At 39.1% G+C, this 19,927-nt stretch overlaps 1 protein-coding gene across 1 annotated transcript in view; it reads left to right on the top strand.

Moving 5' to 3' along the window:
- The window catches only part of LOC136874515 (small subunit processome component 20 homolog), a 278,038-nt gene that overhangs the window by 171,111 nt on the left and 87,000 nt on the right, over nucleotides 1-19,927 (top strand). Inside the window, exons 24-25 of the mRNA XM_068227773.1 lie at nucleotides 1,302-1,557; nucleotides 8,663-8,830. Of these exons, the coding sequence (XP_068083874.1) occupies nucleotides 1,302-1,557; nucleotides 8,663-8,830 (424 nt within the window). The remainder of the gene's footprint in view (nucleotides 1-1,301; nucleotides 1,558-8,662; nucleotides 8,831-19,927) is intronic.

The following is a 19,927-nucleotide window of genomic DNA, read 5'->3' as shown; positions in this document are numbered from 1 at the left end:
CAAAATATTATGTGGAGACCTTCATACATTAAGTGTACTGAGGGGGATTCCATTTCATAGATCCGTGCATACAAGTGACACAAGTTATTGAAGGATGACAACATTTCACAGAAGATGACTCCTTCATATTGACAGACTCCTGTCAGTCTGACCTGAACATATTCGCCAGAGGTGCTGCAGAATTCCATTGATACCCCTGACAGATGATAGTTGATCTGGTAAACGTGTTAGGCATCTTTCATTTTTCAGACATACCAGTCTCCACAATACTTTGAAGATTTGCTGTGTGTGCCAGTATACTGTTACAAAGAATGAGTAAGCACTGGTTTGCTGCAAATTCATTGACAAGGTAGACAAGGGTGAAAAAATCTTTTGAACAGCGTGATTACAGGCAGTGAAGTTCAATATATTCTCTACAATATCCAATTCAGATATCATCATCATCATCATCATCATCATCATCATCATCATCATCACCTCCTGATCAATCCCTGTTTTGGAGCAAAGTCATTCCTCATTGTCTTCCAGGTTCTTCTGTATTGAGCAATTCTCATCCACAATGGTCCCACTGTTTGCCTCACTACATCGAACCACCTATGCAGTGAACATCCTCTTCTTCAGTGTCCCATCTCTTGGATACTAGTCTCTTACTGCCTTTGTCCATTTCTGGGGATCAGATCTTCCTGTGTTCCCAGCCCAGCTCTACATAGGACCATACCCCCTTTTGTACATCCGTTAGTCCAGTTTTATGCCTTATGACAGAATGTTACAGAGATGATCCTCCAGAGAAACTCCCAGTAAGCTCATTTTCATCCTTCACTGACAGTCTAGTGTGAAAATAAAAATAAAAATAAAAAAATAAAAAATAAATTACAACCATCAACACAAAAATTACCTATCATATCAACAAAAAATATTGTGCTGACAGATCAGTATGCTGGCGATGTTCAGGGAGTAGTACGTTATAGTACCTTATAATTCATTGCTGAATGTCAGACTGTCATTAAGGGGTCATCTCAGCAGACATACACAACACATACTCTAAAGTCATCATAAATGACTGCACAAATAGTTTGATAAATAGAACACATGCTGGTGTAAGTGTGTTGCTGTCCAAGATGCTTACTTTGAGGTGATATTTCGTGTAAGCTTGCTTGTCATTTGTGAATAATTTTACCGGTACCTTGAACGTTTGGTTTATTTTGGATTTCACTACATTTTGATAATATTACTACTGTTATTCACTGTCATGCGAAGTCTTCTGTTATTATTTCTTTCTGTACTTTTTCTTTTCTTCATAGCATTATAATGAAACTGTGCACCTTTCTGAAGTCACGACTTGATAGTGTGCGAAGAGTAACTCGTGAGACATTGCAGAAGATCATGGTGGCATTGGGACCATCATATCTAGATTTCCTGCTGAATGAAATGACCACCCTTCTCACTCGAGGCTTCCACGTCCATGTTCTGATCTACACGATCCATTCGATCCTCGTAGCTCTGAAGGAGTACTTCAAGCCAGGAGATCTAGATCTCTGTCTTCGTCCTATATTAGAGGTAATGCTTTCTTTTCTTTCTGATTAAATCTGTCTCTCTCTTCAATCCATATATAACCCTTGGCAGGGTATGGTGGCATGTCGTGTTATTGAAGAGTAAATGCCATTCTCTCTGATTCTATGCCAGCTGTGAAAATTTAATTACCTTAGTATTTATATTTATAGTTTTGTATTATTTAGTGTTTAGACATAATGACATTTGACAACATTAGTAAAAAGAGAAAGGAAGAAAAATGACAAGGAGAATAAGGGCAGGTTTAATGGAAAGACATAATTAAATTAGAGGGCCTAAAAATTCGAAAAATTACCTATAAAGGTGCAAGAATCCATTAACAATTGCATAAATATTTGAAAAGTAATAGACAGATGGATATTGAATTTTCACAGCTGCATTGTAATCGAAATCATCTTTCAACCTATTAGGTTGTTACCTACATGTAGTACATGTGCAGTGTTGCAATGTCCAAAGTCAAATTGAAATAACAAACAATGTGGTGTCTACCGAGGAGAGTTTTATTTTAGCGGCCTATACTTCATGTTGATTTTATTGGTTTTCGTTCATGTCACTACAGTTGTTGTAGTAGACAAGATTTTTATATCGTGACGTTTAGTTTTCATTTTCTTTTATGATATAACCACGCTGAGGAATATTTGTGTCATGTAATCTTTTTCTGAGGCCAACATTGAGTTATGTGTTGAAAGTTAAAGCCTACTCTGTTATTTTCATGAATTCAATACAAGTAAATAAAAAATGTCGTGTTACATTCTTATTTAATTATAAGCGGAAGCGGTACCGGTTTCGACCACCAATCTGGGTCATCATCAGCCGAATAAAAAATACAAAAACAATGTATAGGAAAACAAGAAATTAAAGGATTACTCTTTCACAAAAGCAGTTGAAGAAGCTATATAAGATAATGGGGATTAGCACTGCGTGATTTTAAATCATAAAATATAGAAGAAGTAGAAAGTCAGTCAATTATATGAAGTAAGGCGCAATCTTCTGAAGAGTAGCACAACACACGCGATGTTCGGCACTGTGCCTCAAAATGTTTACGAGAAGAGGTGAACAGTTAAGTGAGCCAGCCTGTATATACTATCAGGCATGAAGTCACAGTACAATTTAATAAATATGAAGTCCCAAAATAGTGTAGAAGTCGAAGAAGAGTCGCTTGATTGAAGCAAGATTCTAGCTCCTGAAGATCAGCGCAACATACTCGATGTCCGGCACTGTGCTTTCAACTGCCGACGAAACTTGGTGAATAGTTTAATGATCAAGCTTGTAATTGTTTCGGTTGCAAAAATATATATAATACCATTTAAAATAATTTAATATAATTGAAGTATGTAACTAGGATCTTGTAGATTCTTTAGAACAGTTGACGTAAAAAACAACTGGGTGTCCGTCCCAACACTCTCCTCATCATATTCAGACAACACGCCACACTACCAACCACCGCAGAAACACGCAATAGTGATTCCACCCCTCAATATAGGGTTGGCGTCAGGAAGGGCATCTGGCCATAAAAACAGGGCCAAATCCACTTGTGCGACACAGATCGTACCCGCGACCCCACAGGTGTGGGAAAAATCAGTAGGAAAATAAAAAGAATGAGTAAGAGGATGCGTTCCTAATTTGAAAGGTCTGCATTTTCATGATTGTGTAACTTGCCTCAGGTAGACTTGTGAGCAGCATGTGTTGAGGGTTGGACCCTGTATGTTTTTGGTATTTGCTGCATTATTTTGGGAGATTGAATCTCCGTTTTGAGTCATTCCGCTGTGTGGTTGACTAGGATGATGTATGTGTCTACCGAGGAGAGTTTTATTTTAGCGGCCTATACTTCGTGTTGATTTTATTGGTTTTCGTTCATGTCACTACAGTTGTTGCAGTAGACAAGATTTTTATATCGTGACATTTAGTTTTCATTTTCTTTTATGATATAACCACGCTGAGGAATATTTGTCATGTAATCGTTTTCAGAGGCCAACGTTGAGTTATGTGTTGAAAGTTAAAGCCTACTCTGTTATTTTCATGAATTTGTGTCATGTAATTTATTTCAGGAATCCATGTTGATTTATGGGCACCGTTGTAAAGTCCGCCTGTTGATTGATTTTTGTGTCATGTAATCGATTTCAGGAAGCTACGTTGAATAGGAAGTGATTGCTTAAAGCATAACATTTATTTCTTTATATTTTCCATCAAGACTGTGAGTGAGTGAGAAATGCATAAATGCAGCATGCTTTTTTCTTGGTGAGGCATGGTGACATCATGCTTTTGTTCTTTGATTGTGTATATTTACCATTTATGTGATTTTGGTGTGTGTGGTTTTGATCCATATTGTTTTGTTGTGCTCATGAGGTTACTCATGATTGAGGTGTATATATTTGTAGGATGTTTTACCACTTGGCATAGATTTATTGTACAGTTAGATTAGCGATTGTCTCCCCTTCGCGCATTAAAACATGTCTTTTCTTAAGGTTATGGACCCCCACTGCAATGTCAAGTGTGCAGGAAAGGGGAAATATACTCATCTACAGTCATAAGAGTTAACAAAAATGAAGCCAGGAGCATGGTGCGAGCACGCTAGCCAAAGTGTTAAAGTAATAAAATTAAAGAATTTTTCCTTGCAGTGTTAAGTGTGTGTGTCGGCATATGCTTGTAAATTTGTATTATACTTTGATCCTCAAGATGAACTCTATTAGCTAAGCGAATGATCTGAGTCATGTAATTTTTTAAATCACATTTGATATTTTGCTGTTTTTCATATTTTCTTGTTTATTTTTATAATAAACATACTTTTCCTCTAAACTGACGTCATGCTTCACCTTGCTTTATTTATAGCTTTTAGTTGACCTGACAGTGTCCATTTTAGTTATATGTTCCCCATCAAAATCTAGGGTGTAAATATATTTTAAGGTATTATTTTTCATAGTTCGAACTGAGCACGCCTGGGAGCGGCTGACTAGTCTGGGGAAAATTACCTTGATGTTTATGAGTGGTTGGTCAGTTAATGGGGAAGACCTAGCTTAACATGGGGAAAATAGGCCAATATTCATTCGATTGTTATATATGCTACAAACGTTGTTGACAAATATTGCACATATCCCAGTATTGGCATGCTTCAGAGCAATCAGAAGCAACTTCAATAATGTCAAAATTCTAATTATAACATTTTCAAATAAAATGTTCAAAATTTCCCGCCTTTTTAACAATATATCACGGTTTCCTTCATAACCCTCTTACTGATTCACGGATAATTATGAATTTTTCAGAGTTTCCTCCCATAGTGTTCTACTACAATCAGTACCTCGTTCAGATCAATAAGATTTTAATTAGATTTTATATAACATTTGTTTTTAAAAAACTATAAATATTTTCTGGTGCTCGGAATAAAAACGCGACAAAAATCCAAATCACAGTCTATGTTAATGATTGAGGTTCATTTTGTAGCTGGAGTTTTGATACACACTTTAAAAAAAGGAAAAGTACGAAAATTCTTATAAACTTGGAATTTACAAGGGACAATGATATATTGTTAAAAAGGCGGGAAATTTTGAATATTTTATTTTAAAACTAGCTGATGTACCCATGCTTCGCTACGGAATTCTGCATTGTATACAGAATTCTAGGTTAGGTAGTGTACACGTTGTGAGCAAGATTGTCTTAAATTGTATAGCTCTTAACGTTACCCTAGAAACGCAACGGGAGGTCACCAAACATCTTTTCTTATATGAAGACTGAGGGAATTTTTACTGTAATGGTAGACCCAATTTCATACCATCAGTCACAATCAGGTTGGGATGTTTTCATTAAAATGCCTTTTTACATCCTCAGAAAGACTGTCTTAGTGGTTTTCCCACCTGAAATGAACATACAGTGACGTCAATAGGAATGGCGCGATTAAAAGCACTGCTTTCATATTACGAGATACTCGTTCAAATGAAACACCACACATTTTCTCACTTTTAATGAACAGAACTACGCTGCCTATCTAACAGTCCAAAGTTCCAGACCTGGAATGACCAAACCGCAGACAGCCGTGATCCGTGAACACTCTTCGGGTTTCTTCAGCGGGGAGAGGGTCGAATAGAGGAGACTCCCAGGGCAAAAACTATGCCCAATTTCCTAGGAGTACCCGGTGAGTCTGAAAATATCAATTCACTACACTGGCAGCGGAAAAATCTATTTGACTTGAAGGGAAATTTTTCCTCCCAGCCAGAAGAGAAACCCCCTCTTCACTGCTAGTTTGGAATAAATTGAATGTAGAATTTAATAAAAGTGATGAGAAAGAAGCTTTTCTTAAGAAACGGCTCTTTTCAGAGTTGAATTTTGAGTTATTCAGTGAATATGTGGTGCTATAATTTGGAAAAGGCCTAAATTGTTATTCTAGACCAGGCCATACTACTACTACTACTACTACTACTACTACTACTACTACTACTACTACTACTACTACAATTAAGTGAGGCTCTGCTTTAAGTATGCACACTGCTCATTCAAAACAGCGCGTCAGAGTAGGGATCGAACAGCTGAAATACTATGATGAACCGGTGTATCAGCTGTATCAGCAAATGTATGAACCAGAGGAATGGCATACTAAAGAAGGTTTTCTAACTCTCCGGCTATTTCCCGCCAATAATCTGCTGAAAGGTATACAATGGCGGGGAGGGATTCAGTTAGGTGGAAATGTAGTAAGCAGTTTGGCCTATGCTGACGACTTGGTCTTAATGGCAGACTGTGCCGAAAGCCTGCAGTCTAATATCTTGGAACTTGAAAATAGGTGCAATTGAGTATGGTATGAAAATTAGCCTCTCGAAGACTAAATTGATGTCAGTAGGTAAGAAATTCAACAGAATTGAATGTCAGATTGGTGATACAAAGCTAGAACAGGTCGATAATTTCAAGTATTTAGGTTGTGTGTTCTCCCAGGATGGTAATATATTAAGTGAGATTGAATCAAGGTGTAGTAAAGCTAATGCAGTGAGCTCGCAGTTGCGATCAGCAGTATTCTGTAAGAAGGAAGTCAGCTCCCAGACGAAACTATCTTTACATCGGTCTGTTTTCAGACCAACTTTGCTTTACGGGAGCGAAAGCTGGGTGGACTCAGGATATCTTATTCATAAGTTGGAAGTAACAGACATGAAAGTAGCAAGAATGATTGCTGGTACAAACAGGTGGTAACAATGGCATGAGGGTACTCGGAATGAGGAGATTAAGGCTAATTTAGGAATGAACTCGATGGATGAAGCTGTACGCATAAACCGGCTTCGGTGGTGGGGTCATGTGAGGCGAATGGAGGAGGATAGGTTACATAGGAGAATAATGGACTCTGTTATGGAGGGTAAGAGGAGTAGAGGGAGACCAAGACGATGATGGTTAGACTCGGTTTCTAACGATTTAAAGATAAGAGGTATAGAACTAAATGAGGCCACAACACTAGTTGCAAATCGCGGATTGTGGCGACGTTTAGTAAATTCTCAGAGGCTTGCAGACTGAACGCTGAAAGGCATAACAGTCTATAATGATTATGTATGTATGTATGTATTCAGTCAGGCTGTTATACTCAGTACGCAGCACTAATACCATCTATCGGAGTTGAGAGGCAGCATAAGAGATAAAGAACATCACAATAAACAGTGGCCAATGTAATGTTATTGTTGATCAATGTTATGCACCTTCGATATTATAGGCCTTCACATTTCGTTTCCTTCCGACTCTGAAATACCACTCTTATCATAGTCGGTACGGTAAAACTGAATAAAAGATAAATGATCGGAAATTGTATTCTCTATAACTTTTTTATATACTACTTTTCGATAGGACCAATAGCATTGGTATTTAAAATTACATTTTAGGCACCTTACCCCCCAGGATGAATAAAATTTTCATAGCTTAGACTGTAGTTTCTTATTCCTCGACTCTATATACCGATTTTCATTAAATTCTGTTAACCCATTTTCTCGTGGCTCGGCGTTGATATGGACTTAGCAACAAAAATACAAATTCATGAATATCTCTGTTATCATAGCCGTTACGGTAAAAATATATAAGACATAAATGATCGGAAATTTAATTCTCTATAACTTTGGTTATGTAGTATTTATCGATAGGACAACTAATAATATAAATATTTGAGAATTATATTAGGCCTTCCACTAAACTACCATTTCACTCAGATTAAATAAAATTACTTATAGCTTAAATTATAGTGGCTCATTCTCCGACTTTGCATACCAATTTTCAATGAAATAAGACCACTAATAACGTAAATATTTAAAAATTAAATTTTAGGTCTTCCCCTAAACTACCATTTCACTCAGCGTGAATAACATTATTCATATGCTAGATTATGGCGACGTATTGTTCGACTTCTCATATCAATTTTTATTAATATAGGACTACTAAAATAACAAATATTTGAAAATTAAATTTTGGGCCTTCCCCTAAACTACCATTTCTATCAGCGTGAATAAAATTATTTATAGCCTAGATTGTAGCGACTTATTATCCGACTTTGCATACCGATTTTCATAAAATTCTCTTTGGCCGTTTTCTAGTGATGCGTGTATAGACAGACAGACAGACAGACAGACAGACAGACAGACAGACAGACAGACAGACAGACAGACAGACAGACAGACAGACAAACAGAAATTACAGAAAAGTAAAAAGTGCATTTCCTGGTTACTGTGGACATGACCGATACAGAAATACCATTCTTTTCAAATTCTGAACAATGTACAGACAAAACTCTTATTTTATATATATAGATATTAAAATTATTAAAATTCTGACATTATTGAAGTTGCTTCCGGTTGCCAGGAAGCATGCCAACACTGGGATATGTGCAGGAATTGTCAACAATAATTGTAGCATATTTAACAATCGAATGAATATTAACCTATTTTTTGCCTTTGTTAAGCTGGGTCTCCCCCCTTAACATGATATATGCAAGTTGTCTTGATTATTAAATGAACAGAATTTTAAGTGATATTGCCATCATACAAAAGTGCACAGAACACACAAATAGATATTAAAATTATTAAAATTCTGACATTATTTGTAAATTTTCAAATGTTTTGTTTGTGTTGTTTTGTCTTTCTAGGTGTGTAAACAAGACCTATTTGGTGCAGCATCAGAAGAGAAAGATGTGGAGAAGATCCAGGTTCATTGGTTTGAAGCTCGCTCCACCAAGAGCTATGACACTTTGAACATTGTGGCACAACATCTGACAGAAAAATGCTTGACAGACTTTCTGTTACCTTTCAAAGAGGTTAGTTTTGCATTGCTTTTTATTATATTGAATTAATTCGATGATCTACCCATGTCTTTATGCTGTAGATGACTCAGTAAGCAACTTAACATGCAGATTCTCAACATGTGATTCTCTTATGTATTAACTATCCCGGTGAAAATCAGTTGATGCACCTGTTTGGCAAGCTGGGGATTTGGATTCCAGTCCCAATGGCAGTCACCTTTGATACATTAAAGATATTTTTTAAATAATTAACCTCCAAAGTACTAACAGAAATTTACTTGAACTTATGTAAGATAAATGAAACAAAATAATATAATTGAAACTGTACAACTAAAATATTGAGAAATAGAAAAGAAATGAAATGAAGTGAACAAAATAGGTAAAGGGAAATTCAATTGATTATTGCTGGTTCTTTGCTATGATCTTTTTTTTGTCTACTGGTGTTTTGTACGATATAAACTTCATTATAATACCAGTATATTTGGTCCATTGTCAATTTTAGCCCATGACTGAAGACGGGTCGAAACTGGTCCCATTGTATAACTGATTTGACATCATATTAAATGGTAATGAATAGGTGGACCTTCATTTTCATTTCTGCTGTTGTTTTACACTATAAAATAAAATTGAAAATTTGAAAAGCTGTGCAGTTGGAAACAATTACATTTTTAAGCTGCGCTGAATATCGCTGAATATATTCCTTTCTCTTTCAGTTGAACTTAAACCCTTTAAGTGTCAGGTTTGCAGAGCTGTGACATACTCCACAATTTAAACTTTTGCATACACGTACAAGTATAAAAAACAATTCTAAATTACTGCACAGGGACATAGTACATTAAATTTATTTTAAATGACATAGTTATACATGAAACAGTAAAAAAATCACAAAATTACTTATCTCTATGGTTAATATTTTAAATTTTTTGGTTTGATTTAGCAGTTCTCAAGAAACAACAGAGGTAAGTGTTTGAGAATATGGAAATAACTTCTTCCACAGAGAATGATGATCGGCTTCCCGCATGTGTTTCCTCCGCTTCCTGAACCAACTTCCTGTATTTCTTTCCTCAGCTGTAGACCAACCCTCACAGGTTTCCCTTACACTTCCCACTAGTACACTGGCTCGTAAATCCACTGAGAATATATGTGCAAACCTGCTTACCTGCTTGTTTTGTGTTCATATCCATGCTCAGTCAATTCCTGCATACCACGTAGAGTTAAAAGCTACTTGTGAAGGAGGCAAGATAGATGTTCTTGCAGTCTCAGAGCCTTGACTTTGCAACTCTGAACCTTCAACTCTAGTTTTGTTTAGCGAATCCCGATTATGAAGGAACGATAGGGATGGGCAAGGAGGAGGCAGGGTCTTATACATTAGGAGTAAGTTCCTCAGTAAATTAATTTATAAATCTTCTCATTTTGAACATCCAGGACCTGAGTTTCTGTTCATTGAAATAACTACCTTGACCCAGAAATTTCTAATAGGAGTGGTATACAGACCTCTCAAAACAAGAAATTTCTTGGAATTAAAAGACAGCCTACTAAGACTGTTATCAGCCTACGAACATGTGATTTCAATATAAATATGCTTGTGTCTGCATATGACTCAAGACAGTTGCTTAGCATAATCAAATCCTGTAACTTGACTGTACTTACCTGAACCCAACTCACCACATTCACTCAACTATGACTACTTCCGATACCCTCATTGATCTAGACTAATGATAACAGATAATGCTGACAAAAGTCTGACTTACTGCCAGTTCCCAGTTATTTATTTAGCATACTCAGTTCAAGTTCCATGATGCACACTAAAATACATAACCTATAGAGATATGTAACATGCTACTCCTGCTACAAGACACTTATGCCTTCCCATGCCATGACATTTTATTTATAAATGACTTTGACTCTAAAAGTCAAAAGATTTAACTTCCTTCTAACGGACTTTACGACAAGCACGCCCCAACACGCAAAGCTGAGGTAATATGTAAACATGCACCTGATTTAACAGACAAAGTCAGATTGACGATGGCCCTTTTAGATGGATGCATTATATCAGCAGTACCGATGTAACACCTCATCAGACAATTTTGAACTGTACCATGTCCAGAGAAATAAAACAAAGCAATCTATCAGAAATAAGAAACTTGCCAGAAATTTAAATTCAAGGAACATGTGGCGTCATTTGCATTCAGCCGGCATTGGAAAACCGGACAATGAGTCCACTGAACCAAATATTGCACCAGATGAAGCTAAATTTGCTTTTCTCTGCTGATGGAGTACATTCAGATCCCATAACAACACACAACTCGATCACTGAAATACTAAAACAACAAATACTGCACCGTCCATCTTTCACGTTTTGCACTATTATCCAGAAAGAAGTAAAAATTCCATATTTTCCATCAGTTCAAATACCAGAGGCAGCGACAATATTTCTAATTCTGTTCTAAAATATACGAGGCATGTTTTTTTTAGTAAGTACCGTTTTGAAATAAATGAAAAACAAACAGAGAATTTTTAACAATTTTATTTTTATATGAAAGCCTGTACATTACTCTACTTTTCAACATAATTCCCACCAATATGAGGCACTTGTCATATCGTACAACGAGCTTTTGCATACCATCCTCATAGAAGTTGGCCGCGAGCTGCATGAGGACGGGCATTGTCATGAAGCAAAAGGACGCCCTTACTGAGCATGCCACGCCTTTTGTTCTTCGAGAAACTTGAGAAAACACGTCAGATAACGACGTAATCGTAAAGCGCCTGTTTTCTCTCACTGCTTGGTCAACTGCCTGCACCAAATCTTCACTAATGACTGGGTCGCCCACTCCGTTCTTCATCATGCACATCTTTGTGGCCACCTTTAAATGCTCAAATCCATTTCCTAACCCTTCCATCGTTCATAATGTTTGGTCCGTAATCTGCACAAATCTCACGATGAATATCGATAGCTTTCAAACTGTTTGCACTCAGAAAACGAATAACAGAACGGACTTCACAGTCAGCGGGACTCTCAATTGGCGAGGCCATTTCAAATGCTTGCCAACAAACGTACACAAGGGCGACCATTGCCATAATGGCGCCTCAGCCTTGCCAATAGATGCAGGTACACATCGCGCATGCATGGAATGCCGACCGCAGCGCTGTATCGGCGGAATATCAAATCGGTACTTACTTAAAAAACACACTACATATTTTAGATGCAATACTACCAGTCATCAAACACACATTTCATTACTGCATGCTCACAGGGACCTTCCCTACACTGTGGAAAGAAGCTCTGCTGTCAGATTCAAAAGTATGGATACTCATGTTTAAGCTTCTATAAAATATAAACGGGTGCACCAGTCTTAATTGCACCAGATTGTAACTCCATTCTTTCTGCATTTGACTGTGATATATAACTATTTTTGTCTTGTGTATTTCTGCAGCTGTTTTAATCGGAACGAAAAAAAGACAGTTTGGTACTCTATGCACAAACTTCAACTTTAGAACTACGTAACTTCAAAACGCGTCATCTGAACGTGATACAATTTGATGTGTCATAGCTTAAGTGTCCCAAACAAGATTTCAAACTTATTAGGGTTTATCAGTACAGCTTAAGAAGCTGTTATCAGTGTAATTTGTAATGTGTTTCTCAGTCCTGTGAGGTCGAACAAAACTGTGGTTACCATCGTTATGAGTGCTGCAATTACTGTTTTCATAATAAATACACTGACTGACAGAGCAAATGCAACACCAAGAAGGAGTGGTCAGAACTTTATGCCAATTGCAGGGTAGACTGACGTCACTGAGGTATGCTCATGATGTGAAGTGCGCCGCTGTGCTGCGCACGTAGCGAACGATAAATGGGACACGGCGTTGGCGAATGGCCCACTTCGTACCGTGATTTCTCAGCCGACAGTCATTGTAGAACATGTTGTCGTGTGCCACAGGACACGTGTATAGCTAAGAATGCCAGGCCGCCGTCAACGGAGGCATTTCCAGCAGACAGACGACTTTACGAGGGGTTTGGTGATCGGGCTGAGAAGGGCAGGTTGGTCGCTTCGTCAAATCGCAGCCGATACCCATAGGGATGTGTCCACGGTGCAGCGCCTGTGGCGAAGATGGTTGGCGCAGGGACATGTGGCACGTGCGAGGGGTCCAGGCGCAGCCCGAGTGACGTCAGCACGCGAGGATCGGCGCATCCGCCGCCAAGCGGTGGCAGCCCTGCATGCCACGTCAACCGCCATTCTTCAGCATGTGCAAGACACCCTGGCTGTTCCAATATCGACCAGAACAATTTCCCGTCGATTGGTTGAAGGAGGCCTGCACTCCCGGCGTCCGCTCAGAAGACTACCATTGACTCCACAGCATAGACGTGCACGCCTGGCATGGTGCCGGGCTAGAGCGACTTGGATGAGGGAATGGCGGAACGTCGTGTTCTCCGATGAGTCACGCTTCTGTTCTGTCAGTGATAGTCACCGCAGACGAGTGTGGCATCGGCGTGGAGAAAGGTCAAATCCGGCAGTAACTGTGGAGCGCCCTACCGCTAGACAACGCGGCATCATGGTTTGGGGCGCTATTGCGTATGATTCCACGTCACCTCTAGTGCGTATTCAAGGCACGTTAAATGCCCACCGCTACGTGCAGCATGTGCTGCGGCCGGTGGCACTCCCATACCTTCAGGGGCTGCCCAATGCTCTGTTTCAGCAGGATAATGCCCGCCCACACACTGCTCGCATCTCCCAACAGGCTCTACGAGGTGTACAGATGCTTCCGTGGCCAGCGTACTCTCCGGATCTCTCACCAATCGAACACGTGTGGGATCTCATTGGACGCCGTTTGCAAACTCTGCCCCAGCCTCGTACGGAACACCAACTGTGGCAAATGGTTGACAGAGAATGGAGAACCATCCAACAGGACACCATCCGCACTCTTATTGACTCTGTACCTCGACGTGTTTCTGCGTGCATCGCCGCTCGCGGTGGTCCTACATCCTACTGAGTCGATGCCGTGCGCATTGTGTAACCTGCATATCGGTTTGAAATAAACATCAATTATTCTTCCGTGCCGACTCTGTTTTTTCCCCAACTTTCATCCCTTTCGAACCACTCCTCCTTGGTGTTGCATTGTCACTGTCAGTCAGTGTATTTATAGAAAACCTATATGTATCCATAGATTTTATATCGATTATTATCTGAGCGGGAAATTGCATGAACTCCAAGAGGAGGACAGTTGCACTCCAATTACCTGTAGAGTGCTGTGTTGCTGCACATGCTGTAGGTCATGCGTTATTAAGTATATATGATCAACTCTCTCTTTAAAACAGGAATGATATTTAACAACATTAAATATCGACCATTTCCCATCATCTTTTGGGTGAGGGCTTTGGACCCCCAAAGGCATAAAATGATGAGCTGCTTATTGTTTAAAAGCATTGTGATTGTCTTTGTTATGAATATAATATTCATACATCAGATTTAATCATTACCATTTGGATTTATGTATGTACAAAAAAAGCAAATAATTCATATGTACACAATTTCCTCTTCAGAGAGAGTGTTGGACAGACCGGAACAGTCAGCTGTTCTAAAACATTAGAAGCTTGAGATGGACTGTTTCGGTACCCTACGCCAGCACACGGCGCACGGAACTGTAACTGCCCGGAAGAGATCACTTCGAGAGGCAACATGGCATGCACCGCGTCAGCAGAAAAGTGCCTTTACCGGACGTGCTGTGTGTAATACGGCCAGCGTAAAGCTGCACAGAACATGAAGGAAAGGTCAGAACATGGAAATTTGCGCCAAATAATCACGTTTAAAGGCTGCTTTTAGGTTAAAATTTTGCAGGCAATATGTGGCTCAGGTGGTTGCGCGCCAGCCTCTCACCGCTGTGTTCCATGGTTCAAATCCCGGTCACTCCATTTGAGATTTGTGCTGGACAAAGCGGAGGTGGGACAGGTTTTTCTCCGGGTACTCTGGTCTTCCCTGTCATCTTTCATTCCAGCAACACTCCTCGATATAATTTAATTTCATTAATCATTCATTAATGCCTTTGCTGGCAGGACCTAGTGTTTACAGTGCACTATGTCTTCTGGTATAGGCTAGAGCAATTTTGTTACTTTCATAGATCTGTCTCTGTCTTATCCTTAGCTTTGACAATATGAAAGTGACCGAGGTATGAGTGATGCAGGTAATGCCAATCCTTATGCAGCCAGTCCCTGCTATGAATGGTGTGAAAATGTTGCTCATAGGGTCGGTTGGTGTATACATTTCAGTGGGCTTGGCAGACTGATATGTAATAGCAACTCTGGCTTGGTGAGGAAAGCAACGGGAAACTACCTCACTCCTCATTTCCCTACTACGCCTCTTCAGTGATGCCTAGGCCATCTATGACAGCTGTTGAGGAGCCCACCAGCGGCATCGCGGATGGACTGAACATACATACATACAATCGTTCATTAATCATTGCCCCAGAGGAGTGTGACAGGTTTCAGCAGCCACCACAATTCCCATCCTTGCCGCTAGAAGTGGGCTCACCAGGCGAGTTGGCCATGCGGTAAGGAGCGCCCGGCTGTGAGCTCGCATCTGGGAGATAGTGGGTTTGAACCCCACTGTCGGCAGCCCTGAAGATGGCTTGCCGTGGTTTCCCATTTTCACACCAGGCAAATGCTGGGGCTGTACCTTAATTAAGGCCACAACTGCTTCCTTCCCATTCCTAGGCCTTTCCTGTCCCATCGTCGCCATAAGACCTATCTGTGTCAGTGCGAGGTAAAGCAACTAACAAAAAAAAAAAAGAAGGGGGCTTCATTCATTCCATTCTTGACCCAGTCAAATGGCTGGAAACGGGCTGTGGATTTTCATTTTCACGAAATACACATGCCACGGTTACAGTGATAGAATAGGTGTTTAAAAGTAACTATTCCAAGGATATTTTCACCAAATGAAATGTATCGGCCTGTATTGTGAACAATTAGGACCAGGATAAAGCTTCATGGCACGTGAAAAATCAGTTGGAACTCTGAAATATGTACCCCAAAAAAAGAACAGGTTATGTTTAAGTGTTGCTGTTTTTCATTCATTCTGAAATACACCTGTCACAGTTACTCCATCAGTATATGTGTTTACAAATATCACAAACAGAACTCTGGTGTGACATTCTGCAAAGTTTACCGTTTTTTGTACGGTACATAATATGTTACTAGGCTTCAGTGAAAACACAGTTGAAAACAAAACAGAACACACTAAGTGATTTGTATGTACCGAAGGCCAGTGGCTGGTGAAATGGGACTAACAGAACAAAGAGGATATGATAGAACACAGAACACTCCAGCATATGGTGGCACACAGACACAGTCAGATAGTAGGCGAAGGGCAGTGCATAGTGGCGCTTTTGACGGAACAGCGAGTCACTATCTCGGTCTCGCTTGATAATGCTTCGAAGCAACTGACACTCATGTTCCGGAACAATGTAACGTAACTGTGCACCGACACAGTGTGCCGAAACAGGGACTTAGTGCCCAACCCTATTCAGAGATGTCGGTTCCTGTCGAATCTGAGCTCGAATCCATGGTTCACGTGTTTTCAATGAATTTCTGCTGATTCAGAGTGGGAATACCAGGTGAAAACAAACCCAGTGCGGCATTGAGACAACAATGTGCTCTCAACACAGCCATTAAGTTGCTGTTGGCACCCGCTAAATTTCTTGCTCAAATATTAATTGGTATAACATCTACGGATACATGTACTGTAGGTTTTCTATATAGATTATGAAAACAGTTATTGCAGCACTCATAACGATGTTTACCACAGCTTTGAGTGACTTCACAGAACTGAAAAACCCATTACATATTAAATTGATAACAGCTTCTTAAGCTATAATGATAAACTCTTGTAAGTTTGAAATCTTGTTTAGGACACTTAATCCTATCGCTTCAGATTTAGTGCTCCCGCACGCTTGCTTAGAAATTAGATTTAAATCGCCCTTAACATGAGTAAGTCACCTGGTCAGAACTACTGTGCACTACTTTGAAATAAATGCCATAAATGGAACAGTAACCAGAATTTTCATGCACAGTTTTCAGAGAAGCAATTAAAATAATTGTACTCAATAACAATGATGTTAGGATGGAAATTTTGTGTGGTAAATCTTGAAACAGTTGGGTATATGCAGAGGCACTCACACTACTCGGTGTCCCTTGAAAAATTGAGGTCCCAATATATTTATCGTTGCTCCAATATAATTGGATGCGATGCATACGAACTGAGGACATCAGAATGAAGAGGGTAAAGTAGGCCTTAATTTCATCCTCATTAGTGTCAGACCGCTTGTCACCATTTTTTTCCCTTGGGGCTCCAATAATTGTTTCATAGTGTAAATATTTGTTTCCTGCAAAGTGTGGGAAACGACGGGTCCATAAACTCAAAGAACACAGACAACTCTGATACAGAATTATCTAAATATTTGTCTCTCAGTTCTTCTGATGTGCCTGGAGAGCCCATAAATTGATGAAGAATTGGTTAGTTATAATTATTACTAACCCACACCCTGTCACTATGTTTTGCTTTGGCAAGCAGGGCTTTAGGTGTGATTTCACACTCATTCATATCAGGTGAACTGTAGTTTCACTTAAAATCTCTTCTTCAGTATTATAATAATTGCCATCACTGTCATCCGAATCACTGTCTGATACACTTTCAGTTAACTCATCGATAGGATTGCTGTCACGTGCCTATACTACTTCCAGAGCCATTACTAGGAGACTGACTGACACCTGGTGAAATGTTTGTGCTTTCAGAGGCTACAATTAGGCAGTAAATAATGGTACAAGTTCTTAGAAGGAGAGCTTTAAAGAAGCCACATTTCTGTTCCATTCATGGAAGTTCGCAGGGGTGATCAAAATATAAGCTAATACACATGACTTGGTGCGGCACGTGAATTTCTCATCATCAGAGATGAAGGTGTGGCCATTGCTCGCGGGTATGTCATGCCAAATGAATTGAGTGGATTAAGGCTATGACATATTAACATTTTATTACGTTCGAATGACATATTTCGAAGTTACGTAGTTTTAGAATCGAGGTTTGTGCTTTAAATGCTAAAAAAACATGGTCTTTATCGTTCTGGTTACAACTGCTGAAATACATGAGAGATGTATATCACTGTTAGACGTAGAAAGAATGGAACTACAATTTGGTACAATTAGGTTTGAGATTGGTGCACCCATTCAGTTTTTATAGAAGCTTGAACTCGAGTATCCATACTTTTGAATCCGATGGTAGTAATCCCCCTAGATTAGAAACACTGCCCTAATCTACCATATGATTACTGCCCCATTTCAGTTTTTGCAGCATTGTTTAAGTCCTTGAAAAATTGATTCACGAACAGCTGATGGTATACCTGAACAAACATAACCTTCTCGATCCTCTTCAGTCTGACTGTAAAAAAAGGACACAGAACTGAAATAGCCCAGTAAACTACAAAAAGCATTAAATTGATGTATATAAGGTATATAAGATTCATACTTTCATTAAATTACTCTGATCGCGTAACACCCTATTTTTAAAGACTAGCCTGGTTAAAATTTGACGAACTACATGTTACATACAACTACTCTAGTTTAAAGACTATTGAATGAATTACAACCTCACTACCTTTCTTTGTTTAACTCGCTTTCCTCCTTTCATTACCGTAATACACAATCCAGCTTCCATACCATTCCCATTCCCAACAACAAAACAGCTATTTTTAACCGATCATTCTAAGCGTCGGAGGCTGGATTCTGGGACTCTGTTCCAGTGAATATTCGAAAATCTTCACATTAGAAAGATCTTTAGATCTACTTGCCGAATTTATTTTCTTATAGAACTGCCTCAGTGAATCAAGTATGATTGTGTGAGTAAATGGCTATATTTGTTCTTAAGATTTTAAGTTAGACTCAGTAGATATGCTTACAATAGTTAAATTAATCAAGTTGTATTTGTAATAAAATTATTACGATAGTTAAGTTAAAAATTTTGTTTGTAATATATTATAATCATATTTTTATATTATGGTTAAGTTTGTGAGAGGGCCAGGAACGCTAACTTTACCATTAATAATAATAATAATTAGGCCAGACAGTTTGTATGGTTTGTAGATGTGTATAGCTCTGATATTTAAAGTACTGTATTTCCCTTCACATATATGTGGCTAAACCATATGCTTGTTAGTAAGCTACACCAATAAAGGTGTATCCAGGAATTTTCTCCCTAGAGCGTAATTTGTTCTCATCGGAAGTATGTGTTTCCTGAAGTAGAATGACATTGACCACATTATAATGAAGAAGTTTTGATAGGTAGTGGAATTCTAATCCACAAATGCCCTCAACATTCAGTTGGAGAATATAAAAAGAAGATCCCAGGTTTCTTGTTTGGTAGTTCTTAGAAAAGGTGTTGGGTTTTATGTCTGTCTATGTTTGCCAGGAGATCACAAGGATTGTCTGGCAGCGTGTTCATTATTATTTGTTTATCATCACCCAGGAGGCCACATACAGCTTGAGAATGCTGTGGACGCGAATAACTTCATCCTCTATAAAAGTATGCATGTGCATTTTCTTCGTAAGCCAAACATATTTCCAGAAAATTGCACTTCTACTGTGTTAAAGGAACATTTCATACATGCAGCCTAGGGTACTCGTACAGCGAGTGTGATACAGTCGGGTGGTTAATGGTGAAAATTTTTGAGTCTACTAGTGTTGCAAGTCCAGCAATTGTTAAAATTTTGTCACTCTGTGAAATAAAATTTGAGATGGAACGCAGAGGCAGGGGAAAGAAATATGGACCATTCCAAAGGAAAAGTACACTTGTTGCCCTTTCCTAATCCGTTAGAAAAGGCATTTTATCTTGGCTATGGCTTCGGACACTATATTGATGTAAGGGACGAGGGAAGAGATGCAGGAAGGGTGATCAGGAGTAAGTTATTTGTAGATTGCTCACTAATATTACCAACAGTGCACAAATCTTATTAAGTCTGACTTCAACATGAATGGAGTTGCGAGAACTACTAGTTATTTGTCAAGGTACGTAGAATACAAGGTAGGGATCACGGGAGAGATGCGCAGTAGCAAAGCAGAACTGTGACGTCACG

Source organism: Anabrus simplex, chromosome 5, assembly GCF_040414725.1.
Source record: "Anabrus simplex isolate iqAnaSimp1 chromosome 5, ASM4041472v1, whole genome shotgun sequence".
NCBI classification, from domain to species: Eukaryota; Metazoa; Arthropoda; class Insecta; order Orthoptera; family Tettigoniidae; genus Anabrus; species Anabrus simplex.
This window is presented reverse-complemented; position numbering and strand designations above follow the sequence as displayed.